Here is a 16,044-nt window from a genome sequence, read left to right as displayed (position 1 = left end):
ATTTACTCCAATTTAATCATAAACAGATGACTGACAGGCTGGAGCATTACTCTTGCTGCAAATATTATGGGTATATGTAAAAGGTCCTTCAGTTGTTTCATTTGCTTCCTTATTTATTTTCTGCGCTTATTCCTCCCTTGAAGCAAGTTCTTCAACCCACATTGCTGGACGGGAAGGCCAAATTCTGCAACCAACGTCTCCATGACTTGATGTATGTTTCCAGCTTTATACCAAAAGTAGAGTGGTTCTAAGCTCACACCAGGCCCTGGGGATTTATCGGCCTTCAATATGTCGAGGAACCAACTCGAGAGCTGGCCATCCTAGACTGGGTGTTGTGTAATGAGAAAGGATTAATTAGCAATCTTGTTGTGCGAGGCCCCTTGGGGAAGAGTGAACATAATATGGTAGAATTCTTTATTAAGATGGAGAATGACAGTGTTAATTTAGAGACTAGGGTCCTGAACTTAAGGAAAGATAACTTCGATGGTATGAGCTATGAATTGGCTAGGATAGACTGGCAAATGATTCTTAAAGGGTTGACAGTGGATAGGCAATGGCAGACATTTATAGGTTACATGGATGAACTTCAACAATTGTACATCCCTGTCTGGAGTAAAAATAAAAAGGGGAAGGTAGCTCAACCGTGGCTAACAAGGGAAATTAGGGATAGGGTTAAATCCAAGGAAGAGGCATATAAATTGGCCAGAAAAAGCAGCAAACCTGAGGACTGGGAGAAATTTAGAATTCAGCAGAGGAGGACAAAGGGTCTAATTAGGAGGGGGAAAATAAAGTATGAGAGGAAGCTTGCAGAGAACATAAAAACTGACTGCAAAAGCTTCTATAAATATGTGAAGAGAAAAAGATTAGTGAAGACCAACATAGGTCTTTTGTAGTCAGAATCAGGTGAATTTATAATGGGGAACAAAGAAATGGCAGACCAATTGAACAAATACTTTGGATCTGTCTTCACTAAGAAAGACACAAATAACCTTCCGGAAATACTAGGGGACCGAGGGTCTAGCAATAAGGAGGAACTGAAGGAAATCCTTATTAATCAGGAAATTGTGTTAGGGAAATTGATGGGATTGAAGGCCGATAAATCTCCAGGGCCTGATAGGCTGTATCCCAGAGTACTTAAGGAAGAGCCCTAGAAATAGTGGATGCATTGGTGATCATTTTCCAACATTCTATTGACTCTGGATCAGTTCCTATGGAAGGGAGGGTAGCTAATGTAACACTTTTTAAAAAAGGAGGGAGGGAGAAAACCGGGAATTATAGACCGGTTAGCCTGAAATCAGTGGTGGGGAAAATGTTGGAATCAATTATTAAAGATGAAATAGCAGCGCATTTGGAAAGCAGTGACAGGATCGGTCCAAGTCAGCATGGATTTATGAAAGGGAAATCATGCTTGACAAAGCTTCTAGAATTTTTTGAGGCTGTAACTAGTAGAGTGGACAAGGGAGAACCAGTGCATATGGTGTAATTGGACTTTCAAAAGGCTTTTGACAAGGTCCTAGACAAGAGATTGGTGTGCAAAATTAAAGCACATGGTACTGGGGGTAATGTATTGACGTGGATAGAGAACTAGTTGGCAGTCAGGATGCAGAGAGTCGGAATAAACGTGTCCTTTTCAGAATGGCAGGCAGTGATCAGTGGGGTGCCGCAGGGTTCAGTGCTGGGACCCCAGCTATTTACAATATACATCAATGATTTAGATGAAGGAATTGAATGTAATATCTCCAAGTTTGCAGATGACACTAAGCTGGGTGGTGGTGTGAGCTGTGAGGAGGATGCTAAGAGGCTGCAGGGTGACTTGGACAGGTTAGGTGAGTGGGCAAATGCATGGCAGGTGCAGTATAATATGGATAAATGTGAGGTTGTCCACTTTGATGGCAAAAACAGGAAGACTGAATATTATCTGAATGGTGACAAATTAGGAAAAGGGGAGGTGCAACGGAATCTGGGTGTCATGGTACATCAGTCATTGAAGTTTGCCATGCAGGTACAGCAGGTGGTGAAGAAGGCAAATGGCATGTTGGCCTTCATAGCTAGAGGATTTGAGTATAGGAGCAGGAGGTCTCACTGCAGTTGTACAGAGCCTTGGTGAGGCCACACCTGGAATATTGTGTTCAGTTTTGGTCTCCTAATTTGAGGAAGGACGTTCTTGCTATGGAGTACAGCGAAGGTTCACCAGATTAATTCCCAGGATGGCAGGACTGACATATGAGGAGAGACTGGATCAACTGGGCTTGTATCCACTGGAGTTTAGAAGAATGAGAGGAGACCTCATAGAAACATATAAAATTCTGACGGGATTGGACAGGTTAGAGGCAGGAAGAATGTTCCCGGTGCTGGGGAGTTCCAGAACCAGGAATCACAGTCTAAGAATAAGGGGTAATCCATTTAGGACCGAGATGAGGAGAAACTTCTTCACTCAGAGAGTTGTTAACCTGTGGAATTCTCTACAGCAGAAAGTTTGTTGATGCCAGTCCATTAGATATATTCAAGAGGGAGTTAGATATGGCCCTTACGGCCAAAGGGATCAAGGGGTATGGAGAGAAAGCAGGAAAGGGGCACTGAGGTTGAATGATCAGCCATGATCTTATTGAATGGCGGTGCAGGCTCGAAGGGCCGAATGGACTGCTCCTGCACCTAATTTCTATGTTTCTAAACTGGCAGCCTAAACTATGTGCATTTAAAAAAAAAAAATAACTGGCATGAAGCTGGGTTAAAATAAAATCTCGGCAGCACTGGGTTGTTGGGGCAGTATCACTCAAGAGTTACACAGGTGTAGATAATGGCCCAGTGTGCACCATAAATACCGTTTTGACAATTTATTTTGTTGTGGTATGTTTATGCATGTAACAACAGGATGCAACAGAAAGTGAAGTATTCACTCGTGCACAGAAACAATCTGTTTTGAGTGAATGGTCACTGAGAACTGGAAGTGGGGCAGCAGCAGATGGTACGTGAATACTTCATAAGGCGTCATGCAGCCGGTGGGTACAATCATGGCCAGTGTGAATCACAATTAGTAACCAATAATTGCAGATGACGGGTGTGGGATTTCCGCATTTCCCTTTCCATTAATGGGATATTTCACTTTACTGGAGTGGCACATCGATCAGCCCAGACATGAAGCAACAACCAAACTGAGGCAAGTGAGTTTGACAGAATGGCTGTCAGGAACTCACACTGCCCAGACACTGACATGTTTTTTTGGGGTCAGGCAGCTTAGAATTGGGCTCTTAAACCAGTCGCAAGTCATGACATCATTGATTCCCAATGTGGTAAGAAACTTGACATTTTTAATAAATGTCATGCAATATTTCCATAGACAAAAGCTTTCCCCTTCCCCTTTCAATTACTGAGTTAATTTTAAAGATGAATATTGCATTAATTGTTCAAGTATCTTACAAATCTGGTACTGATTATGCTTTATATTGTACCTTCACTGACATAGCATTTCAACAGCACAACATGCAGCCCTGGAGAAAGTACAACATAATACTGCAGTTTCAAAATATATTTTTATGGCCATTCATGTTTAAAATGAAAGAGAGCAAGAAAATTGATGTCATTTTTAATTGTGCTGAGTAGCAGCAATGTTATGACATGCTCATTACACAATAGATAATTTCCACATGACTCACATCCTTTAAGTTTTTTTAAATTCATTCATGGGATGTGGGTGTCGCTGACAAGGCCAGCATTTATTGCCCATCCCTAATTGCCCTTGAGAAGGTGGTGGAGAGCCTCTTTCTTGAACCGCTGCAGTCCGTGTGGTGAAGGTGCTCCCACAGATCTGTTCGGGAGGGAGTTTCAGGATTTTGAATGAGCATCGATGAAGGAACGGCGATATATTTCCAAGTCAGGATGGTGTGTATCTTGGAGAGGAACTTGGATGTGGTGGTGTTCACCATGGGCCTGCTGCCCTTGTCCTTCTAGGTGGTAGAGGTCGCAGGTTTGGGAGGTGCTGTCGAAGAAGCCATAGCTAGGTGCTGCAGTGCATCTTGTAGATGGTACACACCGCAGCCACGGTGCACCAGTGGTGGAGGGAGTGAATGTTTAAGGTGGTGGATGGGGTGCCAATCAAGTAGGCTGCTTTATCCTAGATGGTATCGAGCTACATCTTGTTGGAGCTGCACTCATCCAAGCAAGTGGAGAGTAATCTATCACTTCTGACTTGTGCCTTGTAGGTGGTGCAAAGGCTTTGGGGAGTCAGGAGGTGAGACACTTGCTGCAGAATACCCAGCCTCTGATCTGCTCTTATAGTCACAGTATTTATGTGGCTAGTGCAGTAGGTTGATGGTTAATGGTGACCCCCAGGATGTTGATGGTGGGGAAATCAGTGATGGTAAAATGATTGAATATGGTGGTTAGACTCTCTCTTGTTGGAGATAGTCATTGTCTGGTTCTTGTGTGCATGAATGTTACTTGCCACTTATCAACCCAAGCTTGATATTGTCCAGGTTTTGCTGCATGTTGACATGGACTGCTTCATTATCTGAGGAATTGCGAATGGGACGAAATATTCTGACTTCTGACCTTCTGATGGTGGGAAAGCCATTCATGGAAATGAATATACATTCCATTGAGAAATAAAAACTCCATGGGAAAATGATCTATCCATGGCTGACTAAAGAAGTTAAGGATAGTATTAGATTAAAAGAAGAGGCTTATAATGATGCAAAGAATAATAGTAAGCCTTAGGATTGGGAGAGCTTTAGAAACCAGCAAAGGATGACCAGAAAATTGATAAAAAGGGACAAAATAGAATATGAGAGTAAACTAGCAAGAAATATAAAAGCAGATTATAAGAGCTTCTACAAGTATGTAAAAAGGAAGAGAGTGGCAAACGTAAGCATTGGTCCCTTTAGAGGCTGAGACAGGTGACATTATAATGGGGAATAAGGAAATGGCAGAGACTTTAAACAAATATTTTGTATCTGTTTTCACAGTAGAAGACACAAAGGCATACAAAAAATAGTGGAGAACCAAGGGTCTAATGAGAGTGAGGAACTTATAGTAATTAATATCAGTAGAGAAAATGTACTTGAGAAACTTATGGGATTAAAAGCTGACAAATCCCCTGGATCTGATAGCTCACATCCTAAGGTTCTACAAGAGGTAGCTGCAGACCTAAGAACATAGGAAATAGGAGCAGGAGCAGGCCATACGGTCCCTCGAGCCTGCTTCAACATTTAATACGATCTTGGCTGATCCACTTCCCTGCCCGCTCCCCATAACCCCTTGTTCCCTTATCGGTTAAGAAATTGTCTATCTCTGTCTTAAATTTATTCAATGTCCCAGCTTCCACAGCTCTCTGAGGCAGTGAATTCCACAGATTTACAACCCTCTCAGAAAAGAAGTTTCTCCTCGTCTCAGTTTTAAATGGGCGGCCCCTTATTCTAAGATTATGCCCTCTAGGTCTAGTCTCCCCCATCAGTGGAAACATTCTCTCTGCATCCACCTTGTTAAGCCTCCTCATAATCTTGTACATTTCGATAAAATCGACTCTCAATCTTCTGAATTCAAATGAGTAGAGGCCCAACCTACTCAACCTTTCCTCATAGGTCAACCCCCTCATCTCGGGAATCAACCTAGTGAACCTTCTCTGAACTGCCTCCAAAGCAAGTATATCCTTTCATAAATATGGAAACCAAAACTACACGCAGTACTCCAGGTGTGGCCTCACCAATACCCTGTATAACTGCAGCAAGACTTCTCTGCTTTTATACTCCATCCCCTTTGCAATAAAGGCCCAAGATTCCATTGGCCTGCCTGCTCACTTGCTGTACCTGCATACTAACCTTTTGTGTTTCATGCACAAGTACCCCCAGGTCCCGCTGTACTGCAACACTTTGCAATCTTTCTCCATTTAAATAATAACTTGCTCTTTGATTTTTTTTGCCAAAGTGCATGACGTCAAACTTTCCAACATTATACTCCATCTGCCAAATTTTTGCCCACTCACTGAGCCTGTCTCTATCCTTTTGCAGATTTTTTGTGTCCTCCTCACACATTGATTTTCTTACCATCTTTGTATCACCAGCAAACTTGGCTACGTTACACTCGGTCCCTTCTTCCAAGTCGTTAATATAGATTGTAAATAGTTGGGATCCCAGCACTGATCCCTGAGGCACCCCACTGGTTACTGATTGCCAACCTGAGAATGAACCATTTATCCCAACTCTCTGTTTTCTGTTAGTTAGCCAATCCTCTATCCATGCTAATATATTACCCCCAACCCCGTGAACTTTTATCTTGTGTCGTAACCTTTTATGTGGCACCTTGTCAAATGCTTTCTGGAAGTCCAAATACACCACATCCACTGGTTCCCTTTAGTGGATGCATTGGTTGTGATATTCCAGAACAAGCCCATCAGATTGGAAGGTAGAAAATATAACACTGCTATTCAAGAAAGGAGGGAGAGAGCAAACGGGGAACTACAGGCCAGTTAGCCAGACATCAGTCAGCAGGAAAATACTTGAATCCATTGTTAAGGAAGTCGTAACAGGGCAATTAGAAAATCATAAAATGATTAGGCAGAGTGAACATGATTTTCTGAAAGGGAAATCATGTTTAACAAATGTTTTTTGAGGATGCAACTAGCAAGATAGATAAAGGGGATGTAGTATATTGGATTTCCAATAGGCATTTGATAAGGTGCCAGATAAAAGGTTGCTACACAAGATAAGGGCTCATGAGGTTGGGGGTAATCTATTAGCATGGATAGAGGATTGGTTAATGGATAGAAATCAGAGAGAAGGGATAGTCTGGCATTTTTCAGATTGGCAGGTTATAACTAGTGTGCCGCAGGGATCAGAGCTGGGGCCTCAGTTATTTACAATCTATATTAATGACTTAGATGAAGGGACCGAATGCAATGTATCCAAGTTTGCTGATGGTACAAAGCTAGGTGGGAAAGTAAGCTGTGAGCAGGACACAAAGAGCCTGCAAAGGGGTATAGATAGGTTAAGTGAGTGGGCAATAAGCTGATGGTGTATAATGTGAGGAAATGTGAGGTTATTCACCTTGGTAGAAAGAATAGTAAAACAGAATATTTTTTAAATCCTAAGGAACTATTAAATTTTGGTGTTCAGAAAGATTTAGGTGTCCTCGTACAGGAAACACAGAAAGTTAGCATGCAGGTACAGCATGCAATTAGGAAGGCAAATGGCATATTGGGCTTTTTGCAAGGGGGTTGGAGTACACGAGTAAGGAAGTCTTATACAATTGTACAGGGCTTTGGTGAGACCTCACCTGGACTACTGTGCACAGTTTTGGCCTCCTTTATCAGAGAAAGGATATACATGCCTTAGAAGTTGAGTAGATTGGGCCTATACTCTCTGGAGTTTAGACGAGTGAAAGGTGATCTCATTGAAACATACAAGAATCTAAAGGGGATTGACAAGGCAGAGGCTGTTTCCCCTGCATGGAGAGTCTAGAACTGGGGGGGCATAGTCTCAGGATAAGGGCTCAGCTATTTAAGACTAAGATTGAATGGCGGAGCAGGCTCAAAGGGCCGTATGACCTACTCCTGCTCCGAGTTCTTATGTTCTTATATGCGAGGTATGATTCCAGGTAGTGGAGAGTTTCCCTCTGATTACCATTGACTTCAGTTTTACTAGGGCTCCTTGGTGCCACACTCGGTCAAAGCTGTCTTGATATCAAAGGCAGTCACTCTTACCTCATCTCTGGAATTCAACTCTTGTCCATGTTTGGACCAAGGCTGTAATGCAGTCTGGTGCTGAGAGGTTCTGCTGGAACCCAAATTGAGCATCAGTGAGCAAGTTATTGGTGAGTAAGTGTCACTTGATAGCACTGTTGACAACACCTTCCATCACTTTGCTGATGATTGATAGTAGGCTGATGGGGTGCTAATTGGCCCATTGTATTTGTCCTGCTTTTTGTGGATTGAACATACCAGGGAAATTTTCCACTTTGTTGGTGCAGATGCCAGTGTTGTAGCTGTACTAGGACAGTTTGGCCAGAGAGGCGACTAGTTCTGGGGCACAAGTCTTCAGCATTACAGTCGGGATGTTGTCGGGGCCTATAGCCTGTGTTCAGTTTGCTCACTCATTTCTTAATATCACGTGAAGTGAATTGAATTGGCTGAAGACTGGCTTCTGTGATGGTGGGGACCTCAGGAGGAGGCTGAGATGGATCATCCATTCGGCGCTTCTGGCTGAAGATGGTTGCAAGCACTTCAGTCTTGTCTTTTGCACTCGTTTTAGGCTCCGCCATCATTGAGGAGGGGGATGTTCATGGAGCCTCCTCCTCCCTTAAGTTGTTGAAATGTTCACCACCATTCATGGCAGGACTGCAGAGCTTTGATCTGATCTGTTGGTTGTGAGATCGCTTAGCTCTGTCTATAGCATGCTGCTTCTGCTGTTTAGCATGCATGTAGTCTTGTGTTGTAGCTTCACCAGTTTGGCACCTCTTTTTTAGGTACTCTTGGTGCTGCTCCTTGCATGCTCTTCTGCACTCCTCATTGAACTCTGGCTTGATGTTGATGGAGGAGTGAGGGATATGCCAGGCTAGGAAGTTACAGATGTGGTGAAATATAATTCTGCTGCTGCTGATGCCCACAGTGCCTCATGGATGCCCAGTTTTGAGCTTATGTTATACATTTGGTCAACAACCAAAAATAATTTGAGACTTTTTCATGGTGAATGCCCTTTTAAATGTGAATTGTAAATTTTGCATTTATATTGTACATTGAGTATGCTTATTATCCTCAACCCAGCATTGATATGTACCAATATATTGTTGACATTTTTAACACCTCATTTTTTAATCTTTCATTTAGTTCTCCAGCTCTATATCTATACATTATCCAATCCTTGCCGGACTGGGCGGATATGCAGGAAACCTGGCAATGATTTTCTTGAGCCAGCTACAATTGGCATGTCACAGCAGCCTTTAGTGGTTGTCTTATCAAGTTTCCTTTTCTCACATTAAGGAAACGTATTGCCTCATTTCGCCAGGGAACTTACTGTACATAGTCATAAATAACTAATTAATGACTAGTTGGTAATAGTAATCACTAATTAATCTCCCGTGGCATCACTCATAGATGAAGATTTTTTTAATGTATGGAGAGTAGAGTACAGAGGTGGCCTCGGGGAGGGTGGAGAATAGACAAAATAGGCAAAGTGGCCAGACTGGTGAATTAACAGGGTGGACAGGAACAATAAATTATCACTGTGGCCAAAAATGGCGTACATATTTTTCGTCAGTGGTCAGATTGTGTAGTGCCTCATGTTATCGATATGACTCACATGGCAACATTAGAAGCTCCTACTGATTCAGTCCAAAAATAGCTACTCTGGGGTCCTATGTACATCGAGTAACATTTTAAATGGACATATCACCTGATTTAAAGGGCCGTTCCAGTCACACAGCGGCAGGCACAGTGATGGTGGCAATGGAGGGGGCGGCGGGGGGGGTGAGTACGACATTGCCCACAATTTTCAGATTACCAATGCCCCATCTCCACTAGGCAGGAGGCCTGAAAATTCATCCCAAGATTTTTATTCAACAGATAAGCAGATGTTAGCTTCAAATGTAATTTGTGTCTTTCAGCAGATGAATACATTCTTCAGTTAAGTGATACTTGAAAGAGGGATTCTATGGAAAATTATAGTACTCACTATGGACTATGGGAATATAAACAAAGTCAGATCCTATTAATAACACATATCGTAATATTGTTTGAAGTTGTCCCATTTCCACAGTATTGCTCAACATTATTTTGGAAATGATGCCAAAAATACTAGAGTAGAAACCAAAGGTCAAACATAAAGCTTTAAAAGAAGCTCAGTACAATCATTAAGTATTGTGGCTCGAAGGGATTTTACTGGTCAGAGCGCTAATGGTGGAATACAATTCTGCTGCTGCTGATGGCCCACAGCACCTCATGGATGCCCAGTTTCAGAGGTATGTTACTGGACTAGAAATCCAGAGAAATGAGTTCAAATGTCACCAGTTAGGGAATTTAAATGCAGTTAATTATAAGCAAATCTGGAATAAAAGAGCTAGTATCAGCAATGGCGACCATGTAAAAACCCATCTGGTTCTAGGTTCACTAATGTCCTTTCGGGAAACAAAAAAAAAACCGTCCTTACTCAATTTGGCCTATATGTGACTCCAGAACCACAGCAATATGGTTGACACTTAACTACCCTCTGAAATGGCCTGGCAAGCCATTCAGTTGTTGCAGACCACTACAAAGGACTGCAGCAGTTCAAGAAGGTGGCTGCAGAGATAGTGGATGCATTGGTTTTGATCTTTCAAAATTCCCTAGATTCTAGAACGGTCCTAGCGGATTGGAAGGTAGCAAATGTAACCCCGCAATTCAAGAAAGGAGGGAGAGAGAAAAGAGGAAACTACAGGCCAGTTAGCCTGTTATTAATCGTTGGGAAAATACTGGAATTCTTTGTTAAGGAAGTGGTATCAGGGCACTCAGAAAATCATAACATGATTAGGCAGAGTCAACATGGTTTCTTGAAAGGAAAATCGTATTGACAAATTGATTAGAGATTTTTGAGGATTTAACTAGCAGGTTAAATAAACGGGATGTAGTATATTTGGATTTCCAAAAGGCATTTGATAAGATGCCACATAAAAGGTTATTACATAAGATAAGGGCTCATGGGATTGGGGGTAATGTATTAGCATGGATGGAGGATTGGTTACTGGACAGAAAACAGAGTTTAAATAAACGTCTCCTTTTCACATTGGCAGCCTGTAACTAGTGGGATGCCGCAAGGATCAGTACTGGGGCCTCAGCTATTTACAATCTATATTAATGACCAAGCTGAAGGGACCGAGTGTAATGTATCCAAGTTTGCTGATACAAAAAGGTGGGACATTAAGCTGTGAGGAGAACAAAGAGTCTGCAAAGGCATATCGATAGACTAAGGTGGCAGATGGAGTATAATGTAGGGAAATGTGAGGTTATTCACTTTGGTAGGAAGAATAGAAAAACAGAATATTTTTTAAATGGTGAGAAACTTTTAAATGTTGGTGTTCAGAGAGATTTGGGTGTCCTTGTGCAAGAAACACAGACAGATAGCACGCAGGTACAGCAAGCAATAAGGAAGGCAAATGGCATGTTGGTCTTTATTGCAAGGGGGTTGGAGTATAAGAGTAAGGAAGTCTTGCTACAGTTGTACAGGGCCTTGGTGAGACCACACCTGGAGTACAGTGCACAGTTTTGGTCTCCGAATCGAAGGAAGGATATACTTGCCTTGGAGGTGGTACAACAGAGGTTCACTAGATTGATTCCTGGGATGAGAGGGCTGTCTTATGATGAGAGATTGTGTAGAATGGGCCTATACTCTCTGGAGTTTAAAAGAATGAGAGCTTATCTCATTGAAACATGCAAGATTCTGAGGGGGATTGACAGGGTAGATGCTGAGAGGTTATTTCCTCTGGCTGGTGTGTCTAGAACTAGGGGGCATAGTCTGAGGATAAGAGGTAGACCATTTAAGACTGAGATGTGGAGGTATTTCTTCACTTAGAGGGTTGTGAGTCTTTGGAATTCTCTACCCCAAAGGCTGTGGATGATGAGTCTCTGAGTGTACTCAAGGCTGAGATAGATAGATTTTTAGATTCTCGGGGAATCAAGGCATATGGAGGTCGGGCAGGAAAGTGGAGCTGAGGTCAATGATCAGCCATGATCTTATTGAATGGCTTGATGGGCCGTATGGCCTACTCCTGCTCCTGTTTCTATGTCCTTATGTTCTTAAGATGGCTGACCACCACCTTCTCACGGGCAATTAGGAATGGGCAATAAATGCTGCCCTTGCCTGCGATGCCCACATCCCATGTACGAATTAAAAAATAGTTTTGAGCTTATGTTGAAAGTTGAAAATATCATGTCAGAAGTGTAACACAATACTTCAACTTTAGCTTGGAGGAACTTCAAGCCTATGTGCTATATATACTTTTAAGTGACATTAAATAAAGCTCGTGCTATGAACTAATTTATTTGCCATTTTCTTTCTCAGACTCGCCTCAGGGCAATCGATGTCAAGTTGATGCATCAGTTACTCTCTATCAATGAAGGTATTGAATCAATCAAGTGGATGATGGAGGAGAAGAGCACCCTAGCCAGCAGGGGCAGCAGCTTGGCAAGCAGCCTGTACAGCTTGGTGGAAAGCCAGAGCACTTCACTCCGAGGCAGTTGGAACAGCTTGCAAGATGGCAGTGATGGACTTGATGCAATATCAGTGGGAAGTTATCTGGACACGCTGGCTGATGACTTGCCAGGTCACAGCACGCCCTCAGACATAGATCCTTTCTCGGACGGACGTGTGACAGCAGATTCACTTAACGGCGAATCTATCAATAAGGAATCCAAAGATGACTCTGACGATGGATATTATTGTTTTGGATAATTTATGTGGAACCAAGAAGATAATTGTCTGCATTTAAAGACAGATACTTACATAAAGTCATTGAGGTTAATTTTGACTTTGGGCGATAGTATAAAATGGATAGTATTAGCCACCTGCTACACATCTCCTCCTTGGGAGAGGCGTGCAATGGGTGGCTGACCGGATATTGGCCATTTTACACTACCACTCAAAGTCACCATTACCTGCATTAAAATTTTAGTACCTTGGTGTATTTTGAAATCTTAAGATAGAGTTTCCGCTCATAATATCAGCACAATCCAGGTGGATCGGCTAAACTAGCGCAAAAGATCAGGAAATTTTAAACCTAAATGAGTTATGCCCAAAACCACTTATGTTTCTGGTGTTCTCAATCTGTTACGTTGATTCGAGATTCAATTTGCCCGAGTCAGAAATCGTGAGATTCAGCTGATTGCGCTGGTTTGGGAACGCTCTTCAAATTGCGCTCCTTTTCTTCAGCGCTAGTGAACACATTTTAATCGTTTTTTTCTTATCAAAGATATCAAGAGACTGACTACACCAATAAAACTACTAAATGGTTCAGCATAGTTTTTTTTTAAGTTATTTTCAGTGATTTTAAATTGGACTTCTAGCTGAAGGAGTGGACACTGATTAAAAATGTTTATCTTTGGTGATAAACCTATTTTCAGCTGAATGAATAAAACCGTACCCGGTTACCACTCTTAAATATATCAAGGAATATTTTTATTGGGAAGTAAAAAAATAAAGCATTACGTTCTATTATGCTGCCCAATTGTGCTGGTTCATAGAAGGTCTTATGTTTGTGATTCTGCAAATGAATTTTAGCGGAAACTTGAACTGTAACCTAATCAACGAAATTTCAAGTGCCCAAAGCGGAAACTCTTATTTCTAGGTTTCAAAAACTATTGGTTTAAACTGGTACTGCAACTTTCCTTTGTGTCTTTACAAATGCAATAACAATATTGTACACTGGCAAATAGGTCCATCCATTGGTCTAATTTATTGTAATTTTTTAACAAGAGAAGGGGAAAGGTCCTCATTCTGTCCCAGATGACAGAGAAGTTCACTTCTTATTAACAACATGAGCTCAATTCAAATCAAACCTTTATTGACCAAAACAATAAACCAATCACCTGAACTTATACTGAGTGACAGAAGTTTTTTTGATATATTTTTGAAACTGTTTTAAAAAGCCTCAGTGTCACAGTCGAGTGCCAGCACGGGAGATCTTACTTGTCTGTTCGAACTGAGAAGATCAAGGAGATTCCCAGAAATGTGTAAACTATGTCACTGCACGACTCCTCAACTTCCACCCCGAGTTAAAAGAGCAGTTAAAATTAAATAACATTTTAGTTTTAAAAATAAATCATGTTTGGTGTCCCGTGATTCTGAAAATGGGCCTTGCATGAGTCTATGGACAGTTAAAGGTCAGCATTGGCAAAACTTATTAAAGTTACACTCAACATGCATCATTTACTTAAGCTGAACCATTGAACAAGGAGTGGGAAGGCCAGTACAGATATTAACTGAGGAAAATTGTTGCAAATTATGTATTTCACTGAGGAAAGTCAAGGTTAATACGCAAGCACTGGAAGCCCTGCTCCAAGGAGTCAGGGAATGTCGGGCCACAATTTAGGGCCACTCTCTTTTCTCCCCAAAGCACCTGGTTCAGCAGGCAAGGTGGCAGAAAGTAGACAGAACTGGTTACTACAGTCCTAGATATTGAAACGTATAAGATTCTGAGGGCAGGGTAAATGCAGAGAGGATATTTCCCCTCGTGGGGGAATCTCGAACTAGGGGGCATATTTTCAGATTAAGGGGTCGCCCATTTAAAACTGAGATAAGGAGGAATTTCTCTCAGAGGGTCATGAATCTTTGGAATTCTCTATCCCAGAGAGGTGCGCAGGCTGGGTTATTGAATATACTTAAGGTGGAGAGGGACGGATTTTTGAAGGATAAGGGAGTCAAGGATTATGGGGAGCGGGCGGGGAAGTGGAGTTGAGGCCAAGATCAGATCAGCCTTGATCTTATTGAATGGCAGAGCAGAATCGAGGAGCCAAATGGCCTACTCCTGCTCCTATTTCTTATGTTCTTATATGTCTGACTAAGGAGCAGGCTCCTGGTACTGCACAGCACAAGGAGGTCTAGGGTTACCAGATTCCCTGTCGTCTGCCAGCAAAAAACCATGCAGTCAGCCAGCGCACTCACTCCTCATCCAAGGGATAATTTGAAGAAGCAGTGGGTTTGATATCACACAACTGAAATAAAGCTCAAGCAAAAAGGGACTGTACTGTGCTGACAACATTCACACATCATCGAATTGATCAAATAAATGTACTGTTGCTGCTTCCAATAAAGCAGGAGCACATCCTAATATAACAATCGATGGTATTGAGAGAACTGAGCTAGAAGATATAAAAGGTGATTTGGGTGTGGTTATTTTACAGATTTGTAACTTGAAGAAATTGTGTTGCTGTGGTATTTATTGAAATGTATCTTGTATTAGTGCCTCATGCACAATTCCTGCAGGCTGCACTGATGTTTTGCCCTGCTATTTGTTATAAACTGTTTTCATCGTTTTTTCTGACTCCATGGTGAGATCTCTTTGAAGAGCAAAGTTATGCCGCAGATGATAATTTCTGAGACATTAGGGGCTGTACCACGAAGTAACCCCTGATCTTTTCAATCACCTGCAGAGTTGCTGCAAGATACCAATTGTGTGCTTTATAATAACCCTGGTTTAGGCATAAGCCTTGCTGTATCTGCAGTGTGTAGATACATAGGTGACATAAGAGTGGCATATCTGCAGCGGGTAGCTTTGGTCCCTTGGCAGCCATTCATCTGTTCTTCCCCTCCAAATAAGGATGTCACAGATGATTTGTGTAAAAGGAAAGCATCAATGAAATAACCAGGCAAGTTGGGACTGACATATATAATTCTGCACTGCTGGTTGCAGACTAACCATGCATGGATAGAGTAAAATGTGTTTTAGTTTATGTGGGCTGCAGGAGCATGAATGGTCATGTTAACAGCCTCAGTTACCTCTTGCACCTTTGGAAAGCCAGTAGCCTGATAGATGTGGGCAGGCTACTCATTGCTACTGTTGCTGCTTAGTGGCAGTGTGATGAAGGCATTAGCCATACTGAATAATGAATCTGTCACCAATTGATGCATATATGGACAACAATGGCAGTCGTTGGCAGTGCCATTGCAATTGATGCTGTAAGTCTTCCTAACTTGAGCACAAAAATCTAGGCTGACACTCCAGTGCAGTGCTGAGGGAGTGCTGCACTGTCGGAGGTGCCGTTTTTCAGATAAGACGTTAAACTGAGGCCCCATCTGCTCTCTCAGGTGGATGTAAAAGATCCCATGGTACTATTTCAAAGAAGAGCAGGGGAGTTCTTCCCGGTCTCCTGGCCAATCAACATAACAAAAAAACAGATTATCTGGTCATTATCACTGCTGTTTGTGGGAGCTTGCTGTGTGTAAATTGGTTGCTGCATTTCCTATACTAATACAACGGTAACTACACTTCAAAAAATACTTCATTGGCTGTAAAGTGCTTTGGGACGTCCGGTGGTCATGAAGGGCACTATATAGGTACAAGTCTGTCTTCTTTCGGTGCTGATGGAAC

At 42.1% G+C, this 16,044-nt stretch overlaps 1 protein-coding gene across 1 annotated transcript in view; it reads left to right on the top strand.

The window, feature by feature from the left end:
• LOC139246288 (leucine rich adaptor protein 1-like) overlaps positions 1 to 13,548 on the top strand; it is a 55,668-nt gene extending 42,120 nt beyond the window's left edge. Inside the window, exon 2 of the mRNA XM_070871405.1 lies at positions 12,021 to 13,548. Within this exon, the coding sequence (XP_070727506.1) occupies positions 12,021 to 12,410 (390 nt within the window). The 3' untranslated portion in view covers positions 12,411 to 13,548. The remainder of the gene's footprint in view (positions 1 to 12,020) is intronic.
• Positions 13,549 to 16,044: the final 2,496 nt, after the last annotated feature.

The sequence above is a fragment of the Pristiophorus japonicus genome, chromosome 1, assembly GCF_044704955.1.
Source record: "Pristiophorus japonicus isolate sPriJap1 chromosome 1, sPriJap1.hap1, whole genome shotgun sequence".
Classification (NCBI taxonomy): domain Eukaryota; kingdom Metazoa; phylum Chordata; class Chondrichthyes; family Pristiophoridae; genus Pristiophorus; species Pristiophorus japonicus.
Note: the sequence above shows the minus strand (reverse complement) of the source record. Positions and strands in the feature narration are given on the sequence as shown.